This window comes from Brachyistius frenatus, unplaced genomic scaffold (genome assembly GCF_029030835.1).
Source record: "Brachyistius frenatus isolate BFR_SWC_R1_liver_20210118 unplaced genomic scaffold, ASM2903083v1 Contig_197, whole genome shotgun sequence".
In the NCBI taxonomy this organism is placed as follows: domain Eukaryota; kingdom Metazoa; phylum Chordata; class Actinopteri; family Embiotocidae; genus Brachyistius; species Brachyistius frenatus.
This window is the reverse complement of record NW_027210796.1, coordinates 309,541-323,912: the sequence shown is the minus strand read 5'-3', so window position 1 is coordinate 323,912 and position 14,372 is coordinate 309,541. Positions and strand designations below refer to the sequence as shown.

Sequence of the window (14,372 nt, the reverse complement as noted above, 5' to 3'; positions counted from 1 at the left end):
TCACTCTGTCTATGCAGCATAAAGAGGAGTCTTAATTTGTAATCAAATTAAGAGTCAAAGATTTAAGAGTTTTGTCCACAGAACATTTTCACCTTGAAAACAAAATATTATGCAACACTGCAGCCGCACATGCAATTTTGAAAAATTCCCGCAATTTTTCTGTAGAAACTGTCAACAGAAGCTCTGAAAGTCTTTTCAAACAAATCTTTACTAAAAAAGTTAAAAAGCTCCCTCTCATCTCATCAGCAAAACCAACTCCATGCTTGCTAATCGGAAAAACGTAACAAGCGGAAAAAACAGAAGTGATGGGCATAGCGACATACTGTATGTTTTGTTTTATACATACTTCAAGTTGTAAGAGACTGTACTTTGTTTTTGTGAATATAGTATATGTTGAATTCATATTTATTAAACAGCATCTAGAGCTCTTGTTTTTACAGGAGATTTAGCCTTTGTATTCTATGTTTCAATCACAGATTTACTGTTTTGTAAAGCTACGTCACTTTTATTGATTTTGTGTAAATTTCAGCAGGGTTCTTTAAGTTCAATGAAACAAATATAACATGATTATAATTAAAATATGTATGTGATGTCATTTAAAGGAAATTATTAAATGAGTCTTGATCGGGTAGTTGTTAAATTCTTTCTTTATTTATTTTTAATCGCAATCTTTTCTTGCATAATAATTTTTTGATAATTTCCACAATTTTACCGCAAAAAACTCACTTAAAACTGCAAATTACATCGCAATCTTTGAGAAAATCCACCTCAAAACCAAGTGGTCTTAATTACAACAATCACCCAAAAAAAAAAAAATCTGACATCCTGGAGGGATGGATATCATTTTTGTAGTCTGCAATTCTGCAGCATTTCTATGACAACTTTAGAAACAGTACATGAATATAAAAGCACAAAAAAAAAAATCTCTCTTTAATGGGCTGTTGCTGGAGTGATTCGGCGAGAAGGATGCTCTGCCGGTGATTGGTTATGGGAATGTTAAGTTCAGGGCTGGGATTTAGGTTAAGGTATAGGGTTAAGGACCTAGGGCGTCCTTTATAATATTTGTGTACACACAAAACAGAGCCTGAAGGATGCATTTGCCACTCCACACGTACAAGTCAACATTCATAAAAACTAATTTAATGGGAGAATGTGTGCAGCTAAAAGGAAACTCTAACCCATGCATATATGAACATTTTGGAAACAGGGGGAATTGGCAATGCATGCAGTGTGGTAAGAAGTTGAATTAAAGCCAGGTTGTAGAAATTAAATGTGACTGTATAATGATGCCTCTCATTTAATTTTACTTCATACCACATGTTATACAGTTCCACTTAATCATAAACCGGCATGTGTTTGGGAATTGCAGGATTCAGAAAAGTGTGGCTACTTTTCCCCGATATTGAGCCCGAATATATTTATCTTTTTCACATGAACCACATAAACTTTGCTAAGTGATTAAATTATCACAAGCATTTAGAGAAATCAAAGATAAAAATCCAATAGCATAAAAGAATTGTAGAACAGAGCATTGATAGTTTTTGAAAATATTGCCTAACTGAATACATGAACGACTGTGCTGCCAGGTGCACAAAGCGCAGTTCACTGTGAAGTGGCAACCGACCACGATGCCGGCTATTGGTTTGTGAACTGCAGTTCTGAAGCTTCGAGGTTCGGAATTTGGCCGTCGCCATCTTGCTATTTTGGAGCCAGATGTGGCCATTATTTGGATGAGCTGGAGAGGAGAGAGCAGTGAATCCGACCAGCAGCCTGAGGACACTAAGCCAGCCCACATAAAGCGGAAACCTGACTTCACAACAGAACTGTCAATCAAACAGACAAGTCCACAAAAGGCAGTATTTTGACATCAGAATATAATTGTTGATGGGATTATTTTCAGATGGATAGCCAGAAAACGAATAAGGAATGACTTCGGTGAATTTACTGACTTTGTATTTCATGAAAGAAGTTGAATGGCAGTTTATGAAGACAGACCCTTTTTGGAGCCGACCCCTCTTGGCGGTATTGCAGTTTAAGGCACTTTCCGTATTGGCCTCACTTTTCAGACATGGAAGCTACATGTCAACTTTTTTTTTACACATTCTATTGAGACCACAGAGGCTCCGCACACACTGGGCTCCTGAGTACAGCGGTGGAAGCTTGGGTTTGTTTTTCCCCCTCCAGTAATAGACATACTGGGATCTAATTATTATTTTTATTTTTTTGGCACTGAGCTTTGAAGTTTTTATTACATTTTGTTAATTTAGGTAGAGTACTGTTAGATTGACAGATTGCTGAAGCAATGTATAACCACTTGCAGTACTTTCTTTTGTACAAGATCCAACTGCTGTGGCCACCAAACAAATATGTCTTATTTATTCTCCACCTCACCTCAGAAAATTGCCTGGTCTTCCTCTTCATTGTTGCCCGTGATTCATAATAAAACACCACCGTTTTACAAATGAGGCCCCAGGTGACTGATAGTGAAACAACTAATTACAGCAGCGTAGAGCATGTGTCCCTCCGGCTGCTCCAATCTAGCACCAACGTCGTTAATGGGGTGATGGGGGTTATTCAAATCAATTCAGTAGGTTGGAAGCTGAAATATTTTTTTTTTCTGATCATCACAGAGAGCTCCTCAAGAACTTTACAATGATATGTGAGACTCAAATTTCCCCTCAAATGTCAGCGACACCCTTCCACTTCATCTACATCAAATTACAGTGGAATAGAAATCAGACTGGGAGCGAGTTGGCAGCGAACCAAACTCAAAATGCACTGAGCACATAGAAACCCCAACACAGTGTGGTGTTTTGTTTGGTAGCTCTCACGGCAGAGTGGGGAGCGACAGCTTGCCGGGGTTCAGACACATTGTTGCTGCTAAATGAAGCGAGCATGTTGGAAGCGAGGCTGCTGTCAGTGCCGCTTCAGGGCTGAAGGGGCTGGTGGGGAGGGGTGTGGCGGGTGTGTGTGTGTGGGGGGGGGGGGGGGGCTGGGGGGTGGAGAGTTGGGGGGGGGGTCTCTCTCTGTGGTCTCGGGTTAGTGTGTTTACACTTAATGTGACTCAAGTGTAAACGATAAGTACCTGCGAGATCCACCAAACCCTCTGGCTGTTTGGTACTGATGTCAGTTGACAAGAGTCATCACCATTCGAGCTAGCTGAGCGGCATGGCAGAGTACCGGGTGTGGATGCCACTTCATCTTAAGAGGTGTGGAAAGAAGATGAGGCTGAGTGGCAGGTGATCTTGTGTGTCACCTCCCTCCTCCTCCATCACCTCTCCGGAGACGGTGAGTTGTTGTATGAATGGTTGGGGGAGGTAAAAAAGATCCTGTCACTTCCTGTGTCATTGTGGTTTAGATGACTCAGAGAGGAGCAAATCTGCCCTGACAGGTGAGAGGGAGGCGAGCGCCCTACCCCCGGCTCTCCTAATGCTCCTTTAACCCCGATCCAAGTTCAAGCGCACCCATCTCGTCAAAACCTCCGAATGCGTCACAGCTCCTTCAACCTGGTCCGGTTTAGTTGTTCTATCAAATCCAGCAAGCATCCGCTCAGTGTTCCTGGTAAATGTACACAGCTGAAGCAATATATTTCATAATGCATGAGGTTTTCTGAGTATTTCTGCAGAGCTTTGGCAGCTCTGCCTACATGTACCATGATGCATTGCGCACAAGTTTCTGATTCTTAAATCCGTCTGTACCCTTTGCAGAAACTCCTCCATCCTTAGCACCCACCAAAAAATTATCACAATATTATTTACAGAGAGGTATAGACAGGAAATAAGGAGGTTATTCATCAAGAGGCTACTAGTGGTGATTATACTGAAAACGCTTGTCAAAGGCACCATCGCCCACTTTGTTGGCCAAAATCTAAAGTTAGGTGACAAAAATAGTCACTCAGTGGTTGACTGCCATCTTGGCCCTGCAAGTTTTAAGGGTCTTTATTTTTTTATATTGTAAAGGAAGTCATCACGCCTCTGTCCAAGTGAGGAGAAAAATCTTTGCGTATCATAATTCACACACAGCTCTCTCCTATGGTGTGGATGACAGCATCCAACAAAAATTGCCCACGATGAAATTCATTGCATCAGAATGATTCCATTTCTGTTGGTAATGGAGGGAAATTTGAGCAAAGGCACCACCAGTCATTATTTTTCTCTGGACAGCTCAGTTTCCTCATGGCGCCTGTCAGCCCATTCCCGTTGCATGGCTAATGCAGCCTCGGCCCCTCTCTGCTTGCATTTCTTTGGTTGTATGCTCAGCCTCGAATAAATGCGGCCAAAACAGTGAAATGAAAAATGAAATGTACCCTCATCCATTACATCCCCTTCAGTCATATTTTGGGATCCCATTTCCATGGTTAGAAAAATTGCGAGTTGGGAAACGAGATGAAAAGGTTTTGCTTTGGTGCCCCTAGTGGAGCACCTCCTGGCTACCCAGACAACTAAACCCGTACTTCTTTTCTAACGACGTCACTGTACATGTGAAATGACGGTGCCGGTCCTGGAAGAGCTCCAGATTTTGTAGCTGCTTCCCAGTGAGAATTAATTGATGGAATAATTCCCTCAATTGACTATATTTTCTCAACACTTTCATTGAAAATACACTAATATTGTAAGTGTCATTTCAGCTACCAGCGTCCCAATGGACAGAACTTGTCAGTGAATAGTTACACAAAGGATGAATAAAGATTTTGTCCATTAGAGACAGAAATGCCTTGGTTGCATTTACTTGGCTTTTTAAAATATTGGATAGCTTTCTAGTCCCAAGATGCAATAACTTGCAATGTTCACCGGATCCAGATGTATCATGTTCCAGCATTGTCACAGCTTGCGACTCTCTATCTTTGCTCACTGCCATCTGTACGTACTGTGCCTATTTGTACTGCAGCAGCTTGCACATCTGAAGCCTGGAATTTTCTTGTGTTTGTATTTAAATTATGAAAGTTTTGGGGAACATTGCAATACTAAAATGCAGCTGCTCATCGGTAAAATCTTTCAGGACAAAACAAAAGCTAACAATTTGTTTAACCTGTGAATAAGCAATGGAAAAAAAAGTTGCTTCAAGAAAGAAAAAATGCCATCAAACATTATGGGGAAAAAAATATAAAACACTGTGAAATACCTAAACTGCTCTCAGACTACAAAGAGTTAAAAGCTTGTTCAACCAAATATTGAAAAAGTGCCCTCAGCTGTGGGACGCCACAGTGACTCACTATTGCCTACTAATGTGTAAAGTGGTATTACAAGATGGGATTTTAAATTTTACAAATTGCACAGACGATTATATACTCCCAATTCATTGCCTTGAAATATTAGTACTTGTAGTCCTGTTGATTGTTGTGCCTCACTTTGAGCAGCCCTCCTGGGAAAACTTGAGCTCTGTAATTAAGTTGTTGTTTTTTTCACCTTCGAGCCTGCAAGCCATCCAAAACCTCTTTTCCCCATCCACACCCACTAAGGCAGCTCCAACAGCCCTGAATGGCCATCATTTATTCAAATTAGAGCTCCAACTGACAAAAAGCCAATTCCACTACACCCCCACCCCCTCCAAATTATATCTGGCGATTAGCTGGAGAAGCTAATCATTACGCTTCCTAATTAGGAATTTAGTCAATTGACTAAATTAGTCGACAAAAAGAGAAAGCACGGATATCAGTAATTACCAGCCAGGGAGTCAAGCAGGGAATACTGGGAATGAAGTAGAGGACAAAACTGCTGGGGTGACGTTTACGCCAACACATTGCTAAAAGACAATATTGTTGCTCATATCTGGGCAGGTTATTGCTGATCAGTGCAGGCTGAAGTTTCCAAAAAGCTGAGGTGCCCTTACAAAGACTGTCTTCTCCCCAAAAAACTAGCAGCATCTCTAATTTCGGCAAAAGACAAATGCTCATAATGCTGAAAAGCCACTACCTGTTCAGCAAACAACCGACAGGACTTACATTCATCATACAAACATGACTACTGATTGTGTAAATAAGCAACGGTTTGCAAATTAGTTTGCTAAATAACAGTTGATCTGATGTATGTTGTGTTCACAACTAGATTCAAAATATTTTCAGATGCATTTCATTCATCCTCATATTATGGAACAAAGTTAAGAGTTATGATTATTCTTTTAAAAATATATATATATATATATATATATATATATTTGTATGAAAAATAGGGATCATGTTTAAAGAGTACACACCACTTTAAACCAACTTCCTCATGCCCATGCCCACAATTATTGGTGATTGTCCAAAAAATAAATTCTGGTGACTCTAAAAGTCTACAGGAAATAACTTCCAACTGTTGAAATTTGGATTTGGACAGCTCTCAACAGTCCATACTTTACAATATCGTGCCCACAAATTGAGCCTGCAAGTGAGTGGAAATACGTACATTTGGATTCAGCCTGTCTAAGGCTGAAAAAAAGGGCATCTGTGCTCATTAACAATATACAATATGAACGAAAAGGTCAACTGACAATATTTTCATGGGGCAGTTCTGATATGATCCTTTAGAGCTCTGACCTCATTCAGTAAGTTATTGCACTTACTGTTAATTTTTACAATGTTTTAAGATCTTAGGTGAAATAAAGTAATGGCTGTCTATGCTACAGTTCTTTTAATTGTATTTTATTTTGAGGGCACAATATAGCATAAGTGTTTCAAGGTATTTTGAGTTCTGTTGACATGATAATATGTGATGTAATTCCTGTTGAAACGGAGACAGTGAAAGTTCAATTTTAAGCGTCCCACAATGCACTGTAAATATTTATAAACAAGCAGTTTGACTTGATAGGATGTGGACCAAGGGCAGATTGTTAAAAAAAAAAATGGTGATGATTTTTGGCTGGATTTTCTGGCGATGCCTTCATACAGTGTAAGATCACCTCTGAAGACGCTCCAAAAGGAGATTTTTGATTATTTAAATACGTTTTGGCACAGTTATTACTATTCGTGGTATTTAATGAGATTTTTCTTCTAAATTAAACAGTTATCTCTACAATGCAGAAGTCAGTAAAGATAATACTGTGCTGCTAGGAAATATAGTCCTCTGTCTCTAGCAGAACATACTTGAGAACCATGACTTGAGTTTTTCCAATGTTTTCTAAAACGACCAACATTGTTTGCGTACCTGTTTCCGTGGACATGGGAGGCACAGAAGGCGTAGCTGTAGTGCAGCAGCGTAGGGTCGACTAGCGCGTTATTCTCCGAGTAATCCATCAGATCCTTCAGGTAGCTCAGGTGGCGGTGGCACCCTCGAATGCCATACCGTGCACAGTACTCATCCAGGACAAACACTTGTCCGGGACTGAACCAACCCTAAAGACAAAACACACACACAAACACCAGACATGTCACACAATTTGTATTACCTATAGCTGACAAAAGAAATACTAGCTTGTACCAACATGTGCATCTGTAAAGTCTGATTCAGTGTCATTTCTGGCAAATTTGACTTTTTGGTCCATCAATTTAGAACTGAATGGATGTACCATTCAAAAGAGACGAAGGATCGTGACTGCGTTTCCTTTTCAAGCCTGCGCGCAAAAACACAAGTGCTTGTTAATGTCAATTTCAATTTCTTTGATGTCAATCTACTATGTGACATACAGACATACAGATGGATCGAAAAAACTGTTTCTCACAGTCCTACTGTGTGCAAAATAAATAGTATAAATATGCAACAGCAAAAAAAAAATCAATAAAACAGACAAGGTAGTGCAAATATGGGTCCACAGTGTAAAAGTTCAAGAGCTTATGGGGCAAGAGGGAGAGAGGGGAGAGAGTTCAGCATTCTGACAGCCTCATGAGTGAAGCTGTTCTTCAGTCTAAGAAGTCTACTCATTATATTTTAAAAGGTGTTTCATGTAGAATCAAAATAGCAGCCTATCATTTAAATAAGTTCACCTTTTTTTCCCCAAGTCTATTTTTTAACAATGTTAATGCTGTAAACTTGCACTACATGGGCATACTCTTTGCTCTTTCACACAGTGTTTCTTTGTTTTGTTGCAGGAGAGGTGTAGGAATATTGCGCATGAACTTCTCACTAAAACGACTGTAAATCATGCATGTACCATGTAAATCAGTCTGCCTCACACTACTGAAACCTTATGTTAGCTTTACCTTTACTTTTAAAGTCATTTTGGCACAGAAGGAACACTGACATTGTCCACCGTCCCTTACATCGAAAAGGTCAGTAATTAAAGAAATGTAAAACCGTCCTTCAAAAGAAAAACCCCAATATTTGGTAACATGAAGAGCAGTTGCTTCTGAACTCCACTGATGGCTGAACAACTTCTTTACAGCTTCCTGTTACCACGGGAGATGCAAATGGACTCCAGTCGAGATCGGACACAATTTGACCTAATAAACTCAATACAAATTCCCCAAACTTAACTACAATGAAACAGAGTGACAGGTAACCCTTTAACTATCAATTCTCAGCTCGAGTTCAAAATAAAAAAAGGAGAAGCTGAAAGCTGTAGAAAAACTGGAACATCACAAGATGTTCATTAGTTCATTCATCCTGCGCATAATCACTAAATGAGGCATGAAACTTACAATGCTAATTAGGATTCCTTACAGAAGGAATATTAGCAAATTATCACCTCCACCGAGTTGATACCACATACACACTACAGACACACTACATCAGCTCCTTTCGCCCAACAGCCGTGGCTCTCCGCCCAGCAACAGACGACCCAGGAGAGAAGATGAGCAGCAGAGAAACAGTTTCACCTTCCCAAGGGTGTGTTTCTCTACCGAACTGTCTGCCATTTCAAAGTAACAGTAGACTGTCAAACAAAAAAAGATAGTGGATACACTAAATGTGTATCTTAAAGAAATGATGAGAAACTGAAAAATGTTTTAATTATCGATGATTCCATTCTGTGCCAACGTTTACAGTGTAAAACGTTTTTGGTGCAACTGCTGATCTTAAAGGAAAAATTAAGAATTACAATGAGGAAACAAGACTGTTTTTTCAAACAGATTTTTCAACCCCTACAACATAGGGTTTAGCAGACAATCCACTATCAATGCTCCTGTGTTATGTTCAAGGACATCATAGGGAAAAAGTTGTCAGTATGAGCAGATTGCATCTATGGGATGGTTCAGCTTGTGGAAAATATCAGGGTTATGTGTAAAAATAAAAAAATAAAAATTGACATCTATTTCTTTGGAGTCTTACTGACATGTGGGTTCCAAGTGAGGTTAACTGGACCCGGCAGATTCCTCCTCTGTAGACGTTAAAGTACCCCCCCCCCTCCCCTTACTTATCCCCCCTTCTCCTTCTCTGTCTTCTTCTCACCCAGCCTTAAGTTTGTTTTTTTAGTCTCCTTCAGTTTCTTTCTTCATTTTCTCTCCATCTGTGGGCTCGAGCTATTAATATCACACCACAGGGAGAGAGACTGGCCTGTTGAGGTGCGTGAAGCGACAAGATGTTCGACTGTGACAAACAGATGGCGCAGTCCAGTCTTGGCGCTGACCGCTCAATTAGCGGCTAACAAGCCGGCTGCACGTCTCTGAGTCGGAGTGCCGGCATCCGTCACCTCCTCTCTGAGGGTCGGCTTGACCCAACAAAACTCAAAACAGCATGGCAGCTCTGAGGCAGCGAACACCTCGGCTTGTCGCCTCTCGTCACCTGACTACAGAAACTGAGTGTAAAATGCAAAGGATTCCACAGGGGTCGGGGGGTTCTTCTGACTTTTTTTGGTTCATTAAGGCAGTTTTTGGTCCAAGAATTGTTGTGACCCTAACAGACTGTTGCCACTTCGTCTTGTAGGGTTTTACATGACATATATAGTATTACATGTTCTATTTTTGATAGCATGGAGGCAGCTTTCCAGAAAACTATCAGTGTCTTTGTCTTACTGGGAATTCAGAATACAAGTCATACATCAATACAGCAGAAGTATTCGATCTGATTAATCTACACCAACTTTCAGCTCCTGATATAATTGATTGTGTCATATAGGAGTTGAAAAGAGAGTGGTGGGAAAGTAGAAATGATTTGATAAAAGTAATTCTCATGTAGGCTAAGTAGGAGGAAATCAGCGTATATTTAAGGCCACAGTGACACCAGGAGCCTTTTAGGTCATTACATCACAAAAGAATGCGTAACGTAAAAAAAAAATGTGTAAAATAATGTGCATATCTTTCAGTGTAGTTTCATACAGTTTTATAGATTGTACGTTTTCTGACAGACAGGCAAGTGACAGATGTCAAAAATGGTTCTAAAAAACATTAATCAATCAAAAACAACTATTCACCTCCCAACCTCACCATAAATTAATTATTTTTTTAAAACTTTCATTAGCAATAGTTGATATGACTAATAATAAATAAGAAGCATAATCACAATAATAGTAGAAACTTGATTAACTGCCCGAATAGTTCTTGAAGTTGTAGTTTGCATCCATAACTGTCTTGGTTCATATATGCAGAATTGATTTTGAAGGAACTTTATGCATGCTTGGTCAACAAAGTTGATTGACAGTAACCTACTTCAAGTATAGTATATGTAGTATCTTTTAGGTAGAAAATGTCACCATCTCACAGTTTTATCCAATCAAAAGTAGGGTATGAATTCAAGAGTTAGGAATACAAATGTTTCTTTTGCCAACCAAAATGTGAATATTTGTATTGCAATTGAAAAAAAAAAAAAAGGTGTTCCTGAGATATCTCTGTCACAAGACTGGACAGATGTAAAGTTGCAGTGACCTTGACCTCTGACCCCCAACATCATCCCTTTCATTGTTTTTGTCAAATTCTAAGAACTTCCCTTCAATCACAGAAGTGTGATTATAATTAGCAAAAACTACAACGGAATCACTGGGAAGCGTCAAACTTAAATGGAGCAGGAGTCTAAACTGTGTGCATGCATAGACTTGGATAATAATATTGGTGTCTGTAATGGTGCAAGCACCACAAAACGTCGATGTGACAGCAGGACGCTCCGACTGGTCTGAGGGAAGATGAGGACTACTGCTTCCTTGTCGTCCATAAGCTAAGTATAGATGCAGGACAAAGATGTCTCAAGGTCTCACAGGTGAAGGCTTATAGGAAACAAGTGGGCCAGGCTCTTGTAAATTAAAGGTAAATACTGGTGTTCAGATTATGTCCAGTTTAGTGCTCATGTTCCATCACCCCATGACCTTTTTCCTTCAATTTCACCAGCCAGAGATTTAAGAGTGGGAGGTCATGGGACAACAACAAGCTGCTGATGGCCAAAGTCATCAGCTGATGATAATGTTTGTGTTCTTTTGTTTCTATATTTGTAATAAAAACTCTTGACCTATTTTTGAGCATTTTGAGAGGATGGTAGAAGTTGCATCAAAAGGCACTGCAAAGCTAAAAAGTTAAAAAAAAAAAAAAAAAAAAACTGACAGCAAAGCTAAACATTGTTTTGCAGAAAGCTTCAATGAACAAAAACTATTTGTTTAAATCAATATTTTAAGGTGTTTAGTAATTGTTGAATATAGAGATAACTATTTTCAGATATGCTTGTCATTTCTTTACAATATCCTGACAAGAGTGAAAACTGCTCATTTCAGCTCATGCGGCAGGTAGGAGTGACATTTTAAAAATACATACATTTGTTTTTTGGCAATTTGGGGGCAGCAAAACAACTTAAATATACTGTGCAAATTGGTTGTAACTATGTTTCCAAGGGGATATGGATGCAGTTGTTTGATTAAAAAAACAAAAAAACAAATATCCATAACAGTTTTATGAGCTGCTAAAGTGCCAGACTGTGGGTTAATTTGTTGTGCTGCCACCAAGTGGGAGAAAATGGATTGAGGTAGGTTTAAATTTACTATGTAAGAATTTTTTTTTATGGAGTATTGGTAAATTTAAGAGGGATAGCTATATTTTCTGTGTGTTTATGGAAAATAACACAAAAAAGTAAACAGTTATGATAAGACCACAACAATCAAGGCAAAAGTTCCTGTACAACAAAACATATTGTTGATACAATCATTCAATGAGAAACGCTTATTGAAAAAAAAAAAATCACTTCAGTTGCCAGTTGTCACCACTCATCGAGCATAAAATTGATCACATTGAAAATATATTTAACTGAGTTTTTTTCCTTAGTAGTTTAAATTAAACTCATTTAAGAACTCCCTCACCTATACCGATGACGTTTTAGAGAAAAAAAAAAAAAATCAGCTGGAGCTCGTTCACTACACCGGCACCTTCATCGGGGTATTTAACCCTTCAAATAATCAGTTGGAGCTATACACAGATCCAGTAAGCAGTACCCTGGGCCCCAACTACAAATCAAATTTCTGCCTAATTACTGTTGTTGTTGTTGGGTTCAACTCTTTTGGAAAAAAATATGACCCAGTCATGACATGAATCAAAGCCACTTCTCAACAGATGTCCCCCACGCCAAGGCACTGGCCTTTTCTCAGAGTGTTTGGTGAAAAGAGGCTCAGGTTTGAACACAAAGCACCAGAGTTTTCACAAAAGGCTGAGGAGAGAAGAGCTGGAGGGGCAGTGTGAATGGATTGGTCTAATTGCAGAGCTGGAAGGAGCCCTGGAGAGGCAGGTAGAGAAATGAAAGAAGCACAGATGTCACTGGTGAACATCTCATTGTGTTGCTTTTAAAAGACGAGAACACGACGCAACACATGTCAGCATGAGCTGACTCCTCAAGATCTGTCTTAGTTTGTGTTTTAGGGAGTTTTGGTGTCTCATTGATGGCCTTTCCACAATTACAGAGGGTAGTTAAAACCCTAACGGAAACAAACTATGACTATTATGGATTTAAGAGTTTTTGGGTAGGAAATTAACCACCCTGTTTTCAAAAAAAGTTGGTATGCCGAATGAAATGTAAATAAAAACAGAATGCAATGACTTTCAAATCATGTAAACCCATATTTAATTAAAAACAAACCAACGATAACACATCAAATGGTGAAACTGAGAAATGTTATTGTTTTATGAAAAATATATGCTCATTTTAAATTTGATGGCTGCAACAAGTTTCTAAAAAGTTGGAACAGGGGTATGTTTACCACTGTTTAGCATCACATCTTCTTTTAACAACACTGCATACATTTTGGAACTAAGGAGACCATGTTGGAAATTCTTGCTTAATATAGGATTTCAGCAGCTCAATGGTGCGGGACCTCCTTTGTAATATTAATTGTTAAATGATGCGCCAAATGTTTTCAGTGGATGCCAGGTTTGGACTGCAGGCAGGCCAGTTTAGCACCCGGACTCTTTTACTACGGAGTCATGCTATTGTAACATGTGCAAAATGCGGTTTGGCATTGTCTTGGTGAATTAAGCAAGGTCTTCTTGGAAAAATACGTTTTTTGGGTGCCAAAACTTGTACATATCTTTCAGAATTAATGGTACCTTCCTAAATGTGCAAGGTACCATTATGGGTGCTGGCATTTGTGTACTGATAACAATCTGGGTGGTCCCTTTCTTTAGCCCACAGGGTGTGGGATTCATGATTTCAAAAAATAATTAAAAATTTTGATTCTTGAGACCAAAGTTTTCCCCTCTGTTTTAATCCATCTTAAATGAGCTCGAGTCCTTAGGTGGTGGCAGCATGCAAAGAAGAATTATTTGCATGGAAGAGCTTTAACCTACATTTGCGAATGCAGCGTTTAACCTTTTTCACAGACAATGGTGTTCAGAAGTGTTTCTTAGCCCATGCAGTGATTTCCACTACAGGATTGCTGCCGTTTTTAATGCAGTGCCCCGTGAGGGCCCGAAGATCACGGCCATCCAAGATTGCTTTTCAGCCTTGTCCCTTGTGTAGAGGTTTCTCCAGATTCTCTTAATCTTTTTATGATATTATGTACCGCAGATGATGAAATCCCCAAATTCTTTGCAATTTTACAGTGAGGAACAATATTCGTAATTGTTGCACGATTTGCATTATTAGTGAACCCCTTCTCATCTTCACTGCCATTAGACTCTGCCTCTCTGGGATACTGTTTTTATACCTATTGATATTAAAGATCTGTTGCTGGTTAACCTAATTAGCTGTGAGTTGTTTGACCAGGTGTTTCTTTTAGCATTACACAACTTTTCCAGTCTTTTGTTGACCTTGTCACAACTTTTTTGAAACGTGTTGCCAGCATCAAATTCTAAATGAGTCATAAGACAATAACATTTCTCAGTTTCAATGTCGTCTTTGGTCTATTTTCAATTAAATATGGGTTGATATGATTTGCAAATCCTCACATTCTGTTTTTATCTCCATTACAGTGTAGGTTTAGGTCATCACAGAGATTTCAGCAATCGTATAAATTGATTGCAATGTTGACATGAATCCAATAAACTCCAAGTTTGATATGTGTAGACTGTAAAATGATAACAACCGCTGAATCAAAGGCTATGAAACAGGTCAGTA

General features: G+C 39.2%; 1 protein-coding gene across 1 annotated transcript in view; it reads right to left on the bottom strand.

The window, feature by feature from the left end:
• cadps2 (Ca++-dependent secretion activator 2) overlaps nucleotides 1-14,372 on the bottom strand; it is a 233,305-nt gene that overhangs the window by 92,981 nt on the left and 125,952 nt on the right. Inside the window, exon 13 of the mRNA XM_069718728.1 lies at nucleotides 7,125-7,312. Within this exon, the coding sequence (XP_069574829.1) occupies nucleotides 7,125-7,312 (188 nt within the window). The remainder of the gene's footprint in view (nucleotides 1-7,124; nucleotides 7,313-14,372) is intronic.